This window comes from Giraffa tippelskirchi, chromosome 3 (assembly GCF_054371585.1).
Source record: "Giraffa tippelskirchi isolate mGirTip1 chromosome 3, T2T-mGirTip1v1.2.pri, whole genome shotgun sequence".
NCBI classification, from domain to species: Eukaryota; Metazoa; Chordata; class Mammalia; order Artiodactyla; family Giraffidae; genus Giraffa; species Giraffa tippelskirchi.
In genome coordinates, this window is record NC_137277.1 from 105,049,722 (window position 1) to 105,070,646 (window position 20,925).

The 20,925-nt window shown below is 39.7% G+C and overlaps 1 protein-coding gene across 1 annotated transcript in view; it reads right to left on the reverse strand.

Annotated features, from left to right (window-relative positions):
• Nucleotides 1–20,925, reverse strand: part of FMNL2 (formin like 2) — a 324,502-nt gene that overhangs the window by 120,450 nt on the left and 183,127 nt on the right. Inside the window, 1 exon segment of the mRNA XM_081577993.1 lies at nucleotides 13,323–13,406. Coding sequence (XP_081434119.1) covers nucleotides 13,323–13,406 — 84 coding nt within the window.

Genomic DNA, 20,925 nt, shown 5'->3' on the forward strand with positions numbered 1-20,925 from the left:
GAGTGAAGGGCGGGGAAGCCTGGTATGCAGCAGTCCATAGGGTCACAAAGAGTAGGACATGACTGAACAACAATACTTGCCACCGCCTGGTCCAAAAAACTCCCCAGGTGTGCACCTCATTTTCGTCTTTTGATTGCAAAGCTGAAACTTTATGTTGAAAACAGCCTTACCTGGGTCCCTGATTAATACTGTAGAATTTAACACCCTGTGATCAATAGGACTAAATTGGATTGTTATGTGAAAGACAAGCTTGTTATGTAAATCATTAAGTGTCTTGGTATCTACATAGTGGCTCCAATGGTGTCCCCCAACTCCTGCTAAGTCACTTCAGTCGTGTCCCAGTCTGTACGACCCCATAGACGGCAGCCCACCAGGCTCCCCCATTCCTGGGATTCTCCAGGCGAGAACACTGGAGTGGGTTGCCATTTCCTTCTCCAAACCCTAAGTCATGCCAATATCCTAACCACGAAAACCAGTGAATGTGACTATATTTAGGAAAAGGGTCTTTGTGGATACAATGAAGTTAAGGATTTTGAGTTGAGATCACCCTGGAGGATCCAGGTAAGCTCAAATCCAGTGCTAAGTGTCCTTATAAGAGACAGAAGAGAAGAAACAGATGCAAGGAGAAGAGTTGGAAAAGGCCATGCGAAGAGACTCGAGTTACACAGCCACAAGCCAAGGAATGCCTACAGCCACTGGAAGCTGCAAGAGAGAGGAAGAGTTCTCCGCTAGAGCCTTGGAGGGAGCATGGCCCAGCAGACAGCTTGGTTCCAGACTTCTTGGGCCTCCAGATCTGTGATAAAACACTTTCTGTAGTTTTACGCTGATGAAGTTTATAGTCATTTGTGATGGAAATCCTAGGAACCTAATACAACATCTGTGTGTTACCTAGCATTACTCTAACTTATACTGGAAGTAAATAACAGAAAAGGTATCAACATCAAGTGCTGATACTTTAAAATCATAGTACATGGGACATTGTTAATAGGATGCATTCTGAGGATACAAAAGTACGAAAAAAAATAGGCTTCACTTAGTAATTTTAGTAATATTTTAGTTAGTAATGATATTGATAGTTGTTTTGAAATTTTTAATATTATAGGAAGACAAATTATTGATGTTAGGAATCAAATATTTCAATGAAAAAATGATAATTATAAAATAAAAAATAAGTAATTTATAAAAATTAATTTGGAAAATACCAATATGAACTTACAATGTTTAGACATACCTTTTCAAGGTTTAGACACTTAAACTGAGAAGCAAATTCACCCAGCAGCTATGACAACTTAATAATATGACAACTTCTAATACCACAACCCCAGGCAAAAGAATAGGGCTCCTTGGAGAAATGTCTTATTCTAGGTCTAGTGCAAGGAAAGTACAAGTTATTCCTAAGAAATGATTTTTGCACCATAAAACCAGCTTAAAGAATTAATAGGGTCATGTCAAAAGGACAGAGGAGCCAGCACGAAGGAGTTCTCAAATGTTAAAGTGTTGTTAACATGAGCCTCAAAAAAAAAGCCCTAATGACTGAAATACCCTGACTATGAAAATCCAAGGCTTCACAATGTTATTCACAAAAGGAAGCCAAAGAGAATTCATTTGTCACCTTTTGAGGTATCAAACTAAGGCCTTACTGTGAGAAATGACAATTGAGGGAAAGAATTACAGGGATAATTATATTCCAGGGTAAACCAATACCAGATGAAATGCTAGGTGATGGCTTAATGTTGAAGGGAAATAAAATTTTAAAAACTCAGAGCTTTTTTCTTGCAAGTCTTTAAAAATTTTTTTTTCTTAAATTTATTTATTTTTAATTGAAGGATAATTGCTTTACATACTGTGTTGGTTTCTGCCATACATCAGCATGAATTAGCCATAGACACCTACATATGTCCCCTCCCTTTTGAACCTCCCCTCCCACCTCCCTCCCCATTCCACCTCTCCAGGTTGTTACAGAGCCCTCTTGCAACTCTTAATGAAACTGATTCAGCCAAAAATTGGTAATTAGTTTTAAAACTCATGAGGTACAAGGCTGACAGGTAACAAGATGGATATGTGATGCCAAAATAAGAGCCCACAGATTCCTTTCTGCATGAGGGAAAAACATAATTATACAACAGAGAAATCAGTTTGTCATCTGATCCTTTGACCTTTTTTATCTAGTGGTGAGACAGACATTATTTGTCTCATATTCCAGTCAAAAGATGTTCAACACCAATCTACCATATCTTTACAACTAACTTCTAGTTAACAGGAAATTCAGGAGCTCAGACACCTCATCAACCAGGTAAATGCAGGAAACAAAACTTTCTACAAAATGGCTTACCTGGTCACTTTACTATATGAGCATCATGAATAAAACTCTGTTCTGGATTGAAAGAAGCAAAGAACATAACCACTAGATGCAATGTGTGCCTGATTCTGGACTAGATTTTCATTTGAACAAAACCAGGTGGGAAGAATATTAAGAAAACTGGGAAATATGAACTGGGCTGCTGCTGCACTGGGCAGTAGATGCTATTAAGAAATTACTTACTCATTTTAATTGTGATGACTTTCTTTGGATACAAGAAAAAATTCTCATTTTTATAAGATGCACAGTGAATTTTTAAGGTAAACTAGAAAACAAAATATCAAACAAAAAATCCAACTAATACATAGTCAAAACGAGGATTACGCAGAAGGGCAAGACCAAACAAGAAAAACGGTAAAAGAAAAATACTAAGGGTTTGAAAGATAGACTTTAAAATGAATGAAACAGATCCCAAAATCTATAATGATTTTGAAATAAACAGTATTTCAACACATCACAGGATTAGGGAAATATAGCAGAAATTCAAATAATTTAACACGAAATAACATTAAATACAGTAATAATGTCAATGAGCCAGAGGAATCAAGGGGGAGAGGCAGAGGAGATGGCTGTCTGCTGAGTAGACAGCTGAAAGACTCAATGAAGTGAGTGGTGCTAAATACAGAATCAAAGCCTGGAACCTGGGGATGGAGGCTGAAAGCAGATTAAACCTAGAGTCTTGGAGCAAGAAGAGAGGAAACAGAGCAAGGGGAAGACTGGCTGCATCACTATCTTTTCCCTCAGCTTCTATCCCACTGTCTATGCTACCTACTGTTGTTCAGTCACTAAGTCATGTCTGACTCTTTGTAACCCCATGGACTGCAGCACACCAGACTTCCTTGTCTTTCATTGTCTCCCAGAGTTTGCTCAAACTCATGTCCACTGAGTCAGTGATGCCATCCAACCATCTCATCCTCTGTCATCCATATGCTATTCCAATGACTAACCTGGCAGCTGCCACTGAAGCAGGCTACAACCCATCCTTCCCACCCTTTCTCATCACTCCACATTTAATTCCCCTGGGGCTCCAAGGACAAACCCTCATGATCTGGAATCTGATGGTCTGTAAGAAATCATTTACTGGTATCCAGTAATATTTGCTTACCTAGCACAGAAGAGCTCTAACTGGCTCACAGAAACATGAATAGTTAAAAAAAAAAAAAGATATATGTATGCTCTTCAATATTTTAGGAAATTTGACTCTAGTGGCAAAGTGGCTTAATAAGTTATCCAGTAAGTAACTTTCTTGTCTTTCAAAAGAAATAGTATTAGAAATTAAGTGAAGGGTTTAAAAAGAATTATATTCTTAATGATTGCTGCTGCTGCTGCTGCTAAGTCGCTTCAGTCGTGTCCAACTCTATGCGACGCCATAGATGGAAGCCCACCAGGCTCCCCCGTCCCTGGGATTCTCCAGGCAAGAGTACTGGAGTGGGGTGCCATTGCCTTCTCCGATTCTTAATGATGAAATACATTCAAATGGTAGGGAACAGTTGTGTTAAAAAAGACAAGAGAGCATAGTAAAGTTGCAGGATATAAAATTAATACATGAAATCTCTTGCATTCCTATACACTAACAATGAGAAAACAGAAAGGGAAATTAAGGAACAATCCCATTCACCATTGCAATGAAAAGAATAAAATACTTAGAAATAAATTTACCTAAAGAAACAAAAGACATATATATATATATTTATATATATAAAGCTATAAAACACTGATGAAAGAAATCAAAGAGGACACAAATAGATGGAGAAATATACCATGTTCATGGATCAGAAGAATCAATATAGTGAAAATAAGTATACTACACAAAGCAATCTATAGATTCAATGCAATCCCTATCAAGCTACCAATGGTATTTTTCACAGAACTAGAACAAACAATTTCAAAATTTGTATGGAAACAAAAAACCTCGAATAACCAAAGCAATCTTGAGAAAGAAGGATAGAACTGGAGGAATTATCTGCCTGACTTCAGACTATACTACAAAGCTACAGTCATCAGCATGGTACTGACACAAAGACAGAAATATAGATCAACAGAACAAAATAGAAAGCCCAGAGATAAATCTACGCACCCATGGACACCTTATCTTTGACAAAGGAGGCAAAAACATACAATGGAGAAGACAACCTCTTTAACAAGTGGTGCTGGGAAAACTGGTCAATCACCTGAAACTAGAAAGAATGAAACTAGAACACTTTCTAACACCATACACAAAAATAAACTCAAAATGGATTAAAGATCTAAATGCAAGACCAGAAACTATAAAACTCCTAGAGGAAAACATAGGCAGAACACTCTCTGACATAAATCACAGCAAGATCCTCTATGACCCACCTCCCAGAGTGATGAGAATAAAAGCAAAAATAAACAAATGGGACCTAATTAAATTTAAAAGCTTTTGCACAATGAAGGAAACTATAGGCAAGGTGAAAAGACAGCCTTCAGAATGGGAGAAAATAGTAGCAAATGAAACAACTGACAAAGAATTAATCTCCAAAATATATAAGCAGCTCATGCAGCTCAATACCAGAAAAATAAACGACCCAATCAAAAAATGGGCCAAAGAACTAAACAGACATTTCTCCAAAGAAGACATACAGATGGCTAACAAACTCATGAAAAGATGCTAAACATCACTCATTATCAGAGAAATGCAAATCAAAACCACAATGAGGTACCATCTCACACCGGTCAGAATAGCTGACATCAAAAAGTCTACAAACAATAAATGCTGGAGAGGGTGTGGAGAAAAGGGAACCCTCTTACACTGTTGGTGGGAATGCAAACTAGCACAGCCACTATGGAGAACAGTGTGGAGATCCCTTAAAAAACTGGAAACAGAACTGCCATATGACCCAGCAATCCCGTTGCTGGGCATACACATCAAGGAAACCAGAATTGAAAGAGACACATGTACCCCAATGTTCACTGCAGCACTGTTTACAATAGCCAGGACATGGAAGCAATCTATATGTCCATCAGCAGACGAATGGATAAGAAAGTTGTGGTACATATACAGTAGAATTCAGCTATTAAAAAGAACGCATTTGAGTCAGTTCTAATGAGGTGGATGAAACTGGAGCCTATTATACAGAGTGAAGTAAGTCAGAAAGAAAAACACCAATACAGCATATTAATGCATATATATGGAATTTAGAAAGATGGTAACGGCGATCCTATGTGCAAGACAGCAAAAGAGACACAGATATAAAGAACAGACTTTTGGACTCTGTGGGAGAAAGCAAGGGTGGGATGATTTGAGAGAATAGCACTGAAACAAGTACACTACCATAGGTGAAACAGATGAACAGTCCAAGTTCCATGCATGAAACAGGGCACTCAAAACTGGTGCACTGGGACAACCCAGAGGGATGGGATGGGGAGGGAGGTGGGAGGAGGGTTTGGGACGGGGGAACACATGTACACCCGTGACTGATTCATGTCAATGTATGGTAAAAACCACCACAATACTGTAAAGTAATTAGCCTCCAATTAAAATAAATTTTAAAAAAAAAGAAAGAAAGCTACCTAATACATATATATGGAATCTAGAGAGATGGCACTGATGAACCTAGATGCAATACAGCAATGGACACAAAGATGTGGTGAGCGGATTGTGGACACAGTGGGGGAGGGAGAGGATGGGATGAATTGGGAGAGTAGCACTTAAACATGTACATTACCATATGTAACACAGAGAGCCAATGGGAATTTGCTGTATGACAGGGTGCTCAAATCTGGTGCTCTGTGACAACCTGGGGGTGGGGTGGGATGTGAGGTGGGAGGGAGGTTCAAGAAGGAGGGGACATATGTATACTTATGGCTGATTCATGCTGATGTATGGCAGGGACCAACACAACGTTATAAAGCAATTATCCTTCAATAAAAAATAAATAAATTTATTTTTAAAAAAAGAAAATTACTCTCACTGTACTGGCATATCTGAGTACACTCAAGTACCTTTGAGCAGTAGAGTATCTTAGCACACTGGAGTACCTTAGAGCCGTTGGCCTGGCTTAGCACCCGCTGAGTGGCAGGAAGGGCCTTCCCCATTTCTGACCAGGACACATGCCAAGCCTCGAGAGCCGCAATCTGATCTGCCTGAAGTGCTAAACACAGGAAGCTGAGTCTAAGTGGGTATGATTTCCTGCCACTTCTTCACTCTCCCCTTTTTTGTTTTTGTTTTTAATCTCCTTCTCCCATATCATTCTATACAAGCAAAGTAAGGAAAGACCCCTGTCTCTTGCTAGGTTATAATGCCAAGCAAGAGCCAGCCATTAGGGGGCAAGGTAGAGCTGTGCCAGACCAACTCCCCCTTCCTCACCCCCCACAAAAAACAAAATTGTGTGGTCCCCAGCAAAGTCACAGGAAAGCTTTCTAACCCAGCTCAGGTGTGGTACTGCTAACATTTTGGGGACAGGATTATATACATTCATGGAATCTATACCAATCAGTATTATCATCTGCAAGGTCCTGAATTTTTGACTGGCCACTGAGAAGGCAATGGCACCCCACTCCAGTACTCTTGCCTGGAGAATCCCAGGGACGGGGGAGCCTGGTGGGCTACAATCCATGGGGTCGCTAAGAGTTGGACATGACTGAGCGACTTCACTTTCACTTTTCCCGTTCATGCACTGGAGAAGGAAATGGCAACCCACTCCAGTATTCTTGCCTGGAGAATCCCAGGGACGGCGGAGCCTGGTGAGCTGCCATCTATGGGGTCGCACAGAGTCGGACACGACTGAAGCGACTTAGCAGCAGCAGCACTTCCACTTACCCAGCAGAGGAAACTTATGAACCAAGTCTACCACCACCACAAGTTCTATAGATCATGCCCCTTCCACACCAAAATTGCTTCAGAAGCCACAGAATGAAGCCTTGGTGATAGCCCCTTACCTACCACAATATTTGTTTTAATGGATTGTTTCCAGGTCCCTAGTAACTAAAGAGGCTCATGACTGGAGCTTGGAATTGGTGTTGTCTAAGTAGCCAGAGTGGCCTTGGCACTGGCCATGTCATTATATCTTTGAGCCTCCATTTCATCAACTATAAAATAAGTTAGGTGAACAGACAGGAAAGGCAAATGGACTTCTGCTTTACTTCATGTGATCCAGTACAGTTAAATTTTCTTTTTTTTTTTGACAAGCATTTGTTAACTTTTCTAGTATAAAAATTTTAAGAGTGGCTTGAAATAAATGACTTCTAACAACTCTTCCACATATAATAATCTTAAAGTCTTAAGTTCATCCAGATCTCTAAGGTCTGTATGTGCAGCCTCTACCCTTCATGCGTGGGAAATAGTCAAGACCCCAAAGCCGACCAGTACAGCACAGGGTCTGTGTTTAGGGAGCACAGAAGCATGAGCAAGGGCTGTCCCTCTTTGCCCAGGTAAAAAGACCAATGAGAAAGATCTCTTACTTACACAGTGTGTAATTTTGTGTGCAGTTGCCACAAGAACTCAGCATGTCCAGCTTTTTACTCTCACATTGTCATCTCAGGCTATTATAAACTAGCTCAGTGCCCTCACCGAGTCCTTGCATTGATGGCCTCATGGAACTCTGCCTGCTGACTACAGCTCAGAAATAAGTTCTCTGGCATGCACCTCACACTATTCAAAATTCAAAAGGAAAGCCTCTTTTCTCAGCTTCCATCTTCCCCCTCAGACCAGAGTTACATGGTTTTCCCATTTCTAACCTCTGAGACCTAGGTGATATTGGTGAAGTTCAGGTCATCTTTACATTTATGCAGTAATTCTAGGAAAGGACTAAAGGATACTGCTGAACTACTGTTATTGTTGAAAACTCTTTGAGATTTACTCTCTTAAGAATTTTTACTTTGCTCCTGAAATCAGCCAGAGAACTGGATTTTCAGTTGACCATGGGAGGTGGACATGGAGCTTCATCACAGATATGCTCATATAAACTCCTCCTTATCTACATCAGGCACCTCGCCCTCTTTACTAAAGTTTCTAGAATTGGGCAGTGAAGTTTAGTTTCACTCATCACAAGCAAGTTACATCAAATGGTAGAAGAAGGTGAAAAGGATAAAGAAACAGCAAACCTATACTTCCAGGCTGCCGTTTCTACCTTCTTCCTCCTGCCTTCTCTTCTTTCTTATCCACTGTCCCCCAAACATTATTTAGCTACTCTCTCTTTCATTCAACACACTTTCAGTAAGCACTAAGCTAGGTGGTGGAGGTGCAGCAATAAACATGGCCCATTCCCTTGAGTAACTCACTCTTGGTGGAAGCTGTGATTAGTCGCCGAGTCATGTCGGACTCGTTGCGACCCCATGGACTGTATGTAGCCTGCCAGGTTCCTCTGTCCAGGGGGATTCTCCAGGCAGGAATACTGGAGTTGGTTGCCATGCCCTCCTCCAGAGGATCTTCCCAACCCAGGGACTGAACTCAGGTCTCCAGCATTGCAGGAGGATTCTTTACCGTCTGAGCCACCAGGGAAGCCCAAGAATACTCGAGTGGGTAGCCTATCCCTTCTCAGGGGATCTTCCCAACCCAGGAATAGAACCGGGGTCTTCTACATTGCAGGCGGATTCTTTACCAGCTGAGCTACCAGGGAAGCCCCTTGGTGGAAGAGACCTATCCAAAGACTTACAAAATAAGTGACAGCCTAATGCAACCACCTGAAAGCATGAAAAAATTGATGATTCCAACAAAATGGTGAATTGTATTTAACAGAATTCAAAGCTGAATCACGATAAGACATTTATTCTGACCCTCTGTATACACTTCCTTAAAGGAGAACAGTAGATCTGCACAATGCCCACAGCAGATAAAAAATTTAAAAGTTACTATCTGTGAAAACATAATTTTTATTCACCAATAATTGGATATGTTTTATGTTCATCTTGTTCAAAAAGAAGATTTTATCAAACTTTACAGCTTCATACAATATTTTTTTAAGTGAGGAAATCAGTGTGGAGGAAAAATGGGGGCAGGAAAAATTTGATGAAGCCATGAGATAAGACTGGCAAACAGAACACAGACAACTAAGATACTGTACGCTTGGTGAGGGTAGACCACAAACCTAGCTCTGAGCATTCTGGCAGCCAAGAGTAAAAGAGGAGAAACATGACCAGTTCCACGACTCACAGTGTCCACATGATAATTTTTCACAGGACTAAAACCTGAAGTAACCTCTCCCTAGGTCTTCCAACACTCATGTTCACATACTTCCTTTCAGAATTAAATTTCTTTAATATCCAATTTCACTTTGCACACCTTGCCTATAACATGTATTTTAAAATAACAGATAATAAATCTTCATTATTTGCTTTAAAAGAAATAAAACTATTATTTGTATTTAGTATGCTATTATGCACAAAGCCTCAGGGTCCAGAGAATGGCTTGTGCATCAGGCAGCAATGACAAAACACCATGGTCATTGTTTTAAGTCTTCACAAAAAACAGGTCCACCTTGATATTTTCTTGGACTGAAATTCTATAGCTGTGGCTTTCCTGACAGCATCATCTGCCATGTGTTTAAATCGTAAAGTATGTTTGTAGAACATGATGACTGATTCAACACAGTACATTCTCCTGAATTTTTTGAAGACAAATCGACACTAAAAATAATCATGGGTCCAGTACTTAACACCTGGGCTGCTCATCAGCAGCAAAAGCAGCCATACCATTTATGAAGCACTTACTATATGTCCAGGGTTAGTCTGTGTACTTCATATACATACCTCCAATCTTCAAAATAGTTTAAGAATGTTAGTATTAACTACATTTTACAGATGAGGGAAAAAAATGAAGATCATTAAAATAGCAAATATCTTTGTTTTTAAATGTTGTATTATACATGTTCAAAAATTCACAAAAGTTGAGATTATACTATAATCTAACATATTCCACCAAGATTCAACTAAAGATTTTCCCACATTTCCTTTATCTACCATTTTTTTGATGAAGTCTTTTATAGAAAACTCTAGTCATAATTTCACCCCTATATTAATATATCATTTTTTAAAAATAAAGATGGATCTTTATTTAATCCAATGCCAAAACCAAGTGCAACAAAGTCAATGATAATTCTTGGAATCATCTAATAATTACTTTGGAGTCACAAGTCAAATACCCCCAATTTTCTCTAAGTCTTTTTATAGTTGGTTTGTTCAGATTAGGATCCAAAGAAAATCCACACATTTAGTTATTTCTCTTGAGTTTTCCACACCTCTTTTTTCCCTATCTCTGGTTGCTGTAAAAGCAAATGTCTCTTTTGAGGCAGGATTCACATATCATAAAATTCACACTTCTAAAGTGTATAATCTTAATATATTCACAAGACCATGCAATCATCACACTGTGTAATTCTCAACACTATGCAATTTGCTGTAAGTCTTGTCACACTAAAAAGGAACCAGCACACACTGGCAGTTACTGCCCATCCCCTACTCCCAGGCTATGACAACCATTAATCTACTTTCTGTCTCAATGAATTTTTCTATTCTGGACATTTCGTATAAGTGAAATCACAAAAGCAAATGTATTTTGAGTGTCTGTCAGATTAGGTACCATTGACAGATATAGATAGGTACCAAAAATACATATGACATAATTCCTATAGATAACAGATAGTCAACAAATACCAACGCATTATATTTGCCATATAAATAGTACATTATGAATGCTCTAAACTCATGGTTTTTATCTTTCACCTCACAAATATACATAAGAGGAACAAAATTCATGTATGTGACATACTAATGGGTTACCTATATGTGACAGAAAGTCCAGTTTTCTGCTGGCCACAATTCCCACAATAACTAACAGTTAACCAAAAGTGGTAGTTCACCATAATGGCGGCTCAGTGCCTGTCTTACAACTCCCAGCTTCCTCTCGCTCTCAGAAAAGCATACCAGAATGCAAGTTGGAGAAATAGAGATAACATGTATTTTTACATTTATTTTTAGTATATCATTCACACACTTTAGCACTTTATAAGGAAGGAAGTAAAGAGCTAGTGGTTAAGGGAACAGCCCCCAGAATGCACATATTCTCCAGGGTCAGACTTGTATACCCCTTTACCACATAATAGTCGTGTGACTTTTGGCAATGATTTAATCTCTAAGTCTTAGCTTCCCTGTATGTCAAATGGAGATACTAATAAGTATGACTGCTTTCAAGATTTAACACAAAATTCTTAAGAAGAAAATCTGCTTACTAAATGTTGGTTAGTGGCAATAATACTTATGATCATTTCACCATTTTTAACAAATGACATATTCCACTTCACAACTGACAGACCCACTTCCGTTTGCAGCTGCCAGCATGTGTGATACTGACCACTAGAGAGGAACGGATAAAGTAGCTCAATCGTCCACACCCTGGCGTATTAACATTGAAGGGAAATAATAACCTGAACTTGGAGAATTTGAAACTCAGAAACATTAAGATAACTGACTTGTTACTCTCCTGTCTCAAGATCCCCACCAGACCTCACCATCAACTCTATGAAGCTACTTACGGGCTGAGAAGAGTACAGCTATTAGGAATGTCCATCACCAACAGGCTTTCCTTTCTGGTATGCTGGAGACAGAAACCACCTCCCAAGACAACCTTCCTTTGCCTGTGCTCTAGGCTCTATCACAACCTGTCATGCCCAGGATTTCTAACCCCCTGCCTTGGACCTCTCTCATTTGTGTGGTTACCTTTCCTTTATACTAATTATCACTATATTATTTGTTCACTATCATAAAATCATTTTTCCTGGCAATAATAGAGTTAGGTAATATTTATTGAAAGTTAAGTCTTAAGGAAGAAGATTGTGTCAGTAAAATTTTATTCTTTTGCCTCATGATCCTAGGCAATAAGCCTTCTCTTCAGCCTCTATCTACCCATAGGGCTCAATATAGCACACAGAAGAGAGGATGGTGTCCTCATTCCCTTTTAGTTTAGGAGCTAAAGTGAAACAAAACACAGTGGGCGCTTCGGAAGCTCCATGAGAACTGCAGACATCTATTCCTTAGGGAACATGGACCATCTACCTTTGAGGAACAGAAAATTGCTCTGCTCCCCACAATCTGTCCCACAGCAAAGACTCAAGGGAACCGAGTTAGGAATCACAACACTCCCAGGAATTTCCAGGGTGGTGGGGGTTGCGGAGAGGGGCACAACCCCCCTGAAGACATTCATGGCACAAAGTCAAAGAGCTAATACATAATATACACAGTCTAAGTTTAGAGGGTGAGCCTTCTAGACTTGAAATAAGTAGCCGGTACCTAGCCCAGGAGTGAAGTGCCCCAAAATTACTACCAATTACAGCAGAATATTATGTAACATTTAAGGACATGCATACTAGTGAAAATATCAGGCTACAGAAGAGTATGTGTGGGTATTCACATACTGTTTTTAAAAAACAAAAACAAACTAGACAGAGATATTTCAGTCTCACCAGTAGACCTCTAAAATGTAGAATTCGGAGGGTAGAGAGAAAGAAAATGGAGAATTTCCCTTTTTATTTTATATCCCTCTGAAAAGTCTAAATTTGTTATGAATTAATGATACAAACACTTGGGGATTTTCCAAAATATGGAATAATTTTTTTATCAGCCTAAGTAATGTCTCTTTATAAACAGTTCACGTTCTCGCATCAATATGTATCAATACACATGAACAGAAAAGCCATCTAAATTAGAGGACCCGCATTATTCAAGAAGCATAAACTGCTATGTAAGATAAATAGAAAAACAGATCAGCTAAATTTGATTTGTCCACTTGACCAGATTTATCAGAAATTTTACCTGCAAAACATTTAAAAATCGAGAATTAAGATAACGCAAGATTAAAATGTCTAACTTTTTCTTTGGTCGTGAGAAACAGGAAGGCAAATCACAAAACAGAAATCCATGCATCTCTCAGAAAAAGTCTGATATATTTAGGGTATAAATTTGGTTCTCTTCTCTCACTATGTGTTGAAAAAGCATCAATGTTTCTTACCTGATCACAGATCAGTTCCCATTTTTTCTCGTTGTCATACTGTCGCAGCAACCTGGCTTTGTCAGGGGGTAGGTTCATAGCATTCTGTAAGAAAAAAAAAAAGAAATATATCACATCTCACAACAATAATAATAGGCCACTCATGGGCAGGCCAAAGAATACTACTGTGGTTCTTTAATGACTTCAACTCCTAGCATCTGATAAAACAGAAACACCCTACACAAGTCATTTAAATATCAAATTGCTTGAATGGGAGGAGACAGGCTCTGAAGTCCTATGTTGGGACACTGGGGTGGTCTGCTCTGAACTACAGACTTGCATTTCAGCAAAAGTAATTATTTCTTCGCTTAATAGTAGGCTCCCAGTCTTCTCAACAAAGCACCAGAGGTTATTGAGAAGGTACTGTCCCAATTTTCTTTTCCAGGCGTAAGAGTCTTCCATTTTGAACAGTGGGAACTTGATTTTGTTATATCCTTATCAAAATTTGCTCCCAATTTCCTTTTGAAGTACTACAGCCCCACCAGACACAGAACAGAAAACACTAAAAGAAAACTCAACGAACAGAACCATTGATAGATAACATCAGCTTTGACTTGCTTTGATAGACTATGAGTAAAAGAACAGATGAAAGAATAGAAGAAAACAATGCAACTGGTTTTTGTCCCTTCTGTGAGATGACAGCACTCCTTCAAGACATAGGTTAATATCAGTAACCTCTACTCTCAGTTTAGCTGAGAAGTGGGGTTTGCAGTGAGAAATGGATCATGAGCTAAAAGATGTCCAGACATCAGTCTTCATGAAACCCTCCTCCATTAATAGAGCACACTTGCTATAGTGGTGATGGTAATTTTCCTAGGGCTTCCCTGGTGGCTCAGTCAGTAAAGATCTGCCTGCAATGCAGGAGACCTGGGTTTGATCCCTGGAGGAGGGCATGGCTACTCATTCTAGTATTCTTGCCTGGAGAATCCCCATGGACAGCAGAGCCTAGCAGGCTGCAGTCCATGGGGTCCGCAAAGAGATGGACACGACTGAGCAACTAACCACACACCTAGGTACATACACACTAGTCAATGTCCCAAATAACCAATCATATACATTTTCAAGATACTTGCCTTGGGTCTGATGTGATTTCAAGATACTTGGGCATGGAGCATGGCAGAAAGAGAGAGCCCCAGAAGAAATTCCTACCTGTTCCCCTGGTCTCTCTAAAGCTCTCATGCTTTAAACAACTGAGCCAAATATTCAACTAATTTCATGTATTAACTGTCCCATCTAAACCTTTATATCAACACGCTAAATCATACCTGGCTCATAATAAATAATATAGCCCCTTGCCTGGGTCAATATTTGAGTAGACAAATGCTCAAACCCCTAGCTCTCTGGAGGACTTGGACTTACAGAGAAATAGTTCCCCTTGCCACCATTACTGTCTCATGTCATTCAGCAAAACAAATTTAATAGAGGCGAGGGTGAGTGAGTTATTCTGACTTAATAGCAGACAATTAACCTTTGATGATTTTGACTGATATAACTGAAGCATTTTCCCCAAAGTTCAATCTAGTATCCAGACTAATGTACATAAGGATGTAGTAGATATGTACCACTTATAAATCTGAATCTAATAACCTTTTTTAGAATATTAATTTTTTAATAACCCCCAAAGCTTACAACATTATTAGAAAATCTTTAGACTCCAGAGTTTTCAATGATACTGCCAAGGTTTCGCCATAAAAATATCTAAAATGGGAAAAATATTTTCATATGGCCTATCTCCATGGAATATCTACTTGAAGTAAAACAGAAAATAACTACTTGAATTTATTTGCAATTACACTTTTATAATGTTCAACAACCACCCCTGAGATAAAGCAAAGGAGAATTCCATATGTGTCTCTCTGAGGGAGCCCAACATTATTGATCATTAAATAACCAGCCCATCATTGCTGATTTGCACCCAAGAGATAGATTATTTCCTCTTAAACTGATTTTGACCCTCATGTTAATGCCCCTGGGTGTGCACTAAATAAGAACAATAAGATTATAAGGTAGATTAAATGAGTTTTTTTCCCCGAGTCCTTATTAACCTCTCGTGATACAAAGGGGTAACACAATGAATGCCTAAACTCCTACAAGGTGCCAAGCACTGTATGGGCACTCTGTATACATAATTTCATTTAATCTTCATAACAAACCCATGGGATAGATAAAACTTCCCCCATTTTACAAATGAGAAAACACGCCTAGGAGTGCTTACTCAAGGTTAGACTTCTTTACAGAAAAAAAACAGGACCTAAACTTAGTCTATTGGACTCCAAGGACAAACACTAAATATGCCAGGCCATTTTTTTTTTTTTTTTGGCATCGAAGTAGAATGGCAAATAACTGACTTTCTGTTAGTACTCCACAAGACAATCACGCAGAAGCAGTATGCAAATAGTGCTACGGAAATTAGATGCAGGCCCTGTTGTTACTGCAAAGAGAAAGCCAAGATACTCCTTTCTGGATCAACTTTTCTTTTAATAAAACAGTTTTTCATTCAAATGTTTACGAAGCACCACCCTAGCGCAAGCACCGTGCTCCACAGCACACTAGGGAACCTAACAGATACAGTCCCCATGGAGCATCATATTCTAATGAGATGAAGATGAAACAAACTAATCTTCTCAAACTCTGATAAGTCTTGTTAGAGATTATCAGAGGGCAACTTACAGACTGAACTACCTGCAAAGAGGGCTTCCCTGGTGGCTCAGACGTTAAAGCATCTGCCTGAAATGCAGGAGAACTGGGTTTGATCCCTGGGTCGGGAAGATCCCTTGCAGAAGGCAATTCTTGCCTGAAGAATTCCATGGACAGAGGAGCATGGAAAAGCTATGGTTTTTCTAGTAGTCATGTATGGATGTGAGAGCTGGACCATAAAGAAGGCTGAGAGCCGAAGAATTGATGCCTTCAAAGTGTGGTGCTGGAGAAGACTCCTAAGAGTCCTGTGGACAGAAAAGAGATCAAACCAGTCCATCCTAAAGGAAATCAACCCTGACTTTTCATTAGAAGGACTGATGCTGAAGCTGAATACTTTGGCCACCTGATACAAAGAGCTGATTCATGGGAAAGACCCTGATGCTGGGAAAGATTGAAAGCAAGATGAGAAGGGGACAACAGAGGATGAGATGGTTGGATGGCATCACTGACTCAATGGGCATGAGTTTGAGCAAACTCCTGGAGATACTGAAGGATAGGGAAGCCTGGCATGCTGCCGTCCATGGGGTCGCAAAGAGACAGACATGACTGAGCGACTGAACAACAACACCACCTGGAAAGACCTCTCAAGGAAAAGATAACAATTCAGGTAAGTCCTAGAAATGAGAAAAGGTGAGTCAGGTAAAGAGTGGATGGCAGTGTTCTAGGCAGAGAAAACAGGCAAAAGATGCTAAGGTAAGGAACAGCTGGATACATCAAAGAGCTGAAAGTGAGTCAACATGGCTGGAGAGAAAGCAAAGGAGAGGGAATGATGGAAAGATAAAGTTGGAGAGGTGAGTCAAGGCTAGGTCATGCCCAGCCATGTAGGACTGGAGTAAATACTTTTCTTTTGCTCTAAAGTGTAATGGGAAACCAGTGAAGCCTTGTAAGCATCAGATGACATAATCAGGTTATGTTTTACAAAGATACTATGGGTGCACTGTGGACAACTGATTAGATAAACAGCACAAATGGAAACAGGGGAACCAGTTGGGAATAGTTCAAATGAACGGCAGCAGCCAGGGTGGTAGTTCAAATGAATGGCGGTAGGCTGGGACAAGGCAGGTGAGATCTGGACTGAAGCAGGTGGACAGATGTCAGAAATAGTATGTGAAATTGACTGGATAGACTTAAGGGCCGAGGGAAGATGCTGAGTGTTAATACCTGGTTTCTACCTTGAGTCACTAGGTGAACGGTGGTCTGTTTAAGAGGGGCACACTGCCAAGGTGGCACGGATCTGGAGGAGGTGGTGAAGAATAAGATTTCTAAATGGCCCTAACTGGTTAGGTATATGACAGCTATGAAAAATCCAAGAGAACACTCAAGCAGTCAGGTAGATATATACAATTCTGAAGGTCAGAAGAAAGGTCTGCATCTTTCTGAATGAGAAGAGTCCTAAGTCTTTTTGAACTTGATAACTAGTTATCATCAGTACCCATCCATAAAAACATGCACTCAGTAATCATTCACCAAGCATTTAAAATCACCCCTTCTACAGGTCAAGCCTCTGAGCAGTTCAGGTATACATTATGTGCTTAATAAATCTACAAGGACCATGAGGAAGCAGCTCCATTTAAAATCAGACCCTCCACAGAGGCCTGGTTAAAGTTCAGGGATGTTGTGATTAACTGGCAAGAACTGCCCTTAGACTTTTTAAGAATGCATTCATTCTTTTTGAGCTCTACAGGGCAGGCCTTGGGAGTCCAAGCTAAATGTTTGTGCAGGTAACTCCCGAGAGCCCAAGCTATTTTCTGAGGAAACTGATGTGAAGAGTCCACTCATTAGAAAAGACCCTGATGCTCGGAAAAACAGAGGGCAGGAAGAGAAGGGGACAACAGAGGATGAGATGGTTAGATGACTTCATTGACTCAATGGATGTGAGTTTGGCAAACTCTGGGAGATAGAGAAGGACAGGGAGGCCTGGTGTACTGCAGTCCATGGGGTTGCAAAGAGTCTTAACACAACTTGGCCACTGAACAACACTGGCTGTCTCTCCAGGCTCCACTACTGCCTGAATAAAAATGGACTGCCCTTCTATTCGGCAGAAAATGTACAACTTCCAAGTGGTCCTAACCCCTGTGACAACTCAACCTCATACGTACTTAGTGATATCTCAACACAGGGCACTCCTTCCCTCCATGGATTCACCCTATACATATGTACTAGGCTTTGACCACATGCCAGTATACCTGCCCTGAAGGCACAGGAGGAAATTCAATCATGAAGCTGCTGTGCTCAAGTACATGCCAAAGGTCCACTGAAGACATATGATCAGTTCAGTTCAGTTGCTCAGTCATGTCTGACTCTTTGCGACCCCGTGGACTGCAGCACGCCAGGCATCCCTGTCCATCACCAAGACATATGATATCTGAGTTGAAAAATCTAGTGGATGTTAATCCTATATTTTCTAGATTGTACAAGTTTCTAGCTCAAATTAATCAGATCATCCAAGGGCATTTATTTTTTCCTGTAAGGAATATCCCTTTCTATTCCACCTGGCAAATTTTAAGAATCAGCTCAAATACCATTTATCATTAGAACCTTCTCCCTTCATTAGAACTCAAATATCATTAGAACCTTCTCCCAATTACTCCAAGAAGCCATACCCTCTGGTTGGGCTCTGACAACACTGTATACATCTCTCCTTTACAGCACCACACACACTGTGCCTTAGTCATCTGTTAGCCTACCTAAATCACTCCCCAACTAAGTACTTCAAGGATAATTTCTTTTGTTAATCCCCAAATCAGATACAGTACAAGGCAAACAGGAGGCACTCAACAAGCTGCTGAATCAATGAAAAGCAAACTAACTCAATCACAGTATTCAGTCTGACAATATCTTCACTGATTTAGCATTTATGCTTCAGCTACTGACAAAGTCTACAAACTAAAGAGCCTTTGTTCTTATAAAAGCTCAATGATAATGTCTATTACTTATTACTAATTATCTTCCAAGCAGGAATTCACAGGGTGACAAATCAAGTCCAATTCTAGCAACATTTCCTTGAAAAGAAAAATATTTCACACATCCTTCTGCCACATATAATAAACCACGGAACCTGAACTTTGTTTTGGTTTTGTTGCCAGTAAATGCAAATCAGTATCAACTGTAATAATTAGTCTAATCCAAAAGTTACTTAGGGGCTTCCCAGGTGGCACAGTGGTAAAGAATCCACCTGCCTATGTAGGAGATGCAGGTTCGATCCCTGGGTCATGAAGATCCCCTGGAGAAGGAAATAGCAACCCACTCCAGTATTCTTGCCTGGACAATCCCATGGACAGAGGGGCCTGGCGGGCTACAGTCCATAGGACTTGCAAAGAGTTGGACATGACTTAGCAACTAAATGACAAACAAAAGGGGTAGTTACCTTTATGGTCTATATTGTTTTTAAATTCACTTTCCATCTCAGAATATTTTAAAGATGGAAGATTTAATAACTAGATAACACAATATGCAAGTTTCTGGGTATTTCATGGAGAAATTATGGTTAAGAGAGCCTGTAAGAGTCTATACATTAGAAGTAATACTTATAGATTATCATATACAACACAGAGAAGAATGAAAGCACCCAAACCATTCAGATCCAGATAAACCCAAGCCTTAGGAACAGAATTTTCTGGTCTCAGCTCTTGCCCTGGATTCATGGGAACTACAAAGCCTTGCAAAAGATCCTCTTTTCGCCTGATATCCTCAAGGCTCCTGTTGAGAAATCCACAGTAACATGCAGACAGGAGTGAAAGTGAATTACATCAAATACACCTTATGTAATATACTTTTGTTCTTATAATCTCTAAATTAAAGCTTTTAAGTATTAAGTCACCAGATTCTAAACAGAAACTCTGCTATTACACAGCCACCTGCACACACTTTATAAGCAGCAGTGCTTATGGAAGGAGGGAAAAGATATTACCAGAGAAAAGGCTAAGACGTTCACTGACAGTTCTTGAATGATAAAGGTACCAACACTTTACAGCAACTTAAATGAAGGAACCATTACATTTCTTTGAACATGAGGTAAAAAAACAAAACAAAACAAAAAAACCCCCACATAATAGAAAATTTGCTTTTTTTCAAACCATGTGTTAGTGTACAGTTCAGTGGTGTTAACTATAGTCACAGCTAGAACTGGACTAGCTAGACTTCAACCCAAACTTGTATCACTTATTACTGGTGATGTTGAGCCACACAACTTGAATCAAAAAGCACAGCTGAAAAAGCCAGTACATGAAATTCAAAACTGAAGATCAGAATCCAGTCAGAAGCAAAGCTAAGGGTTAAAATCAACAAGATGGACCATTTATTAATGATCTGATACATCTCAAGCCCTTAGGCTCTTTGCCTTGATTATCCAATTTAATCCACTTTAAAATCCTGACAAGCAGGTATTATCTTCTCCATTTAACAGAGAAGGAAACTAAAGGGCAAGGAGGTTAAGTAGCTCTTCCATGCAGGAGATAGGTAACAGATTCCAAGGCTCAAAAAAAAGGTCTGTATGATCACCCTCTTTCCATGACACTTAAGCTGTAATGTTTCTAAAATCTGACCTCAGTGAACCAACCCAACAATCCTACCTGAATACCAGAGACATAGTCATTAGTGTGCAAGAGTAAGGTGAAAATGCACATATTTATCACTATTTTTAATAAGCTATTAACATTTTCAGACAAAATACTGGCACTTTAATAGAATTCTTCGATCTCTTTAAAAATATAATATAAACTAGACCCCCTTCCCCTCAAAAAAGTTACTGGGTCAAATCTTTAGTTAGCTAGGTACTGTGTCAGTTCAACAATCACCTCCTGCTGGTAAGTCGCTTCAGTCGTGTTCGACTCTGTGCGACCCCATAGACAGCAGCCCACCAGGCTCT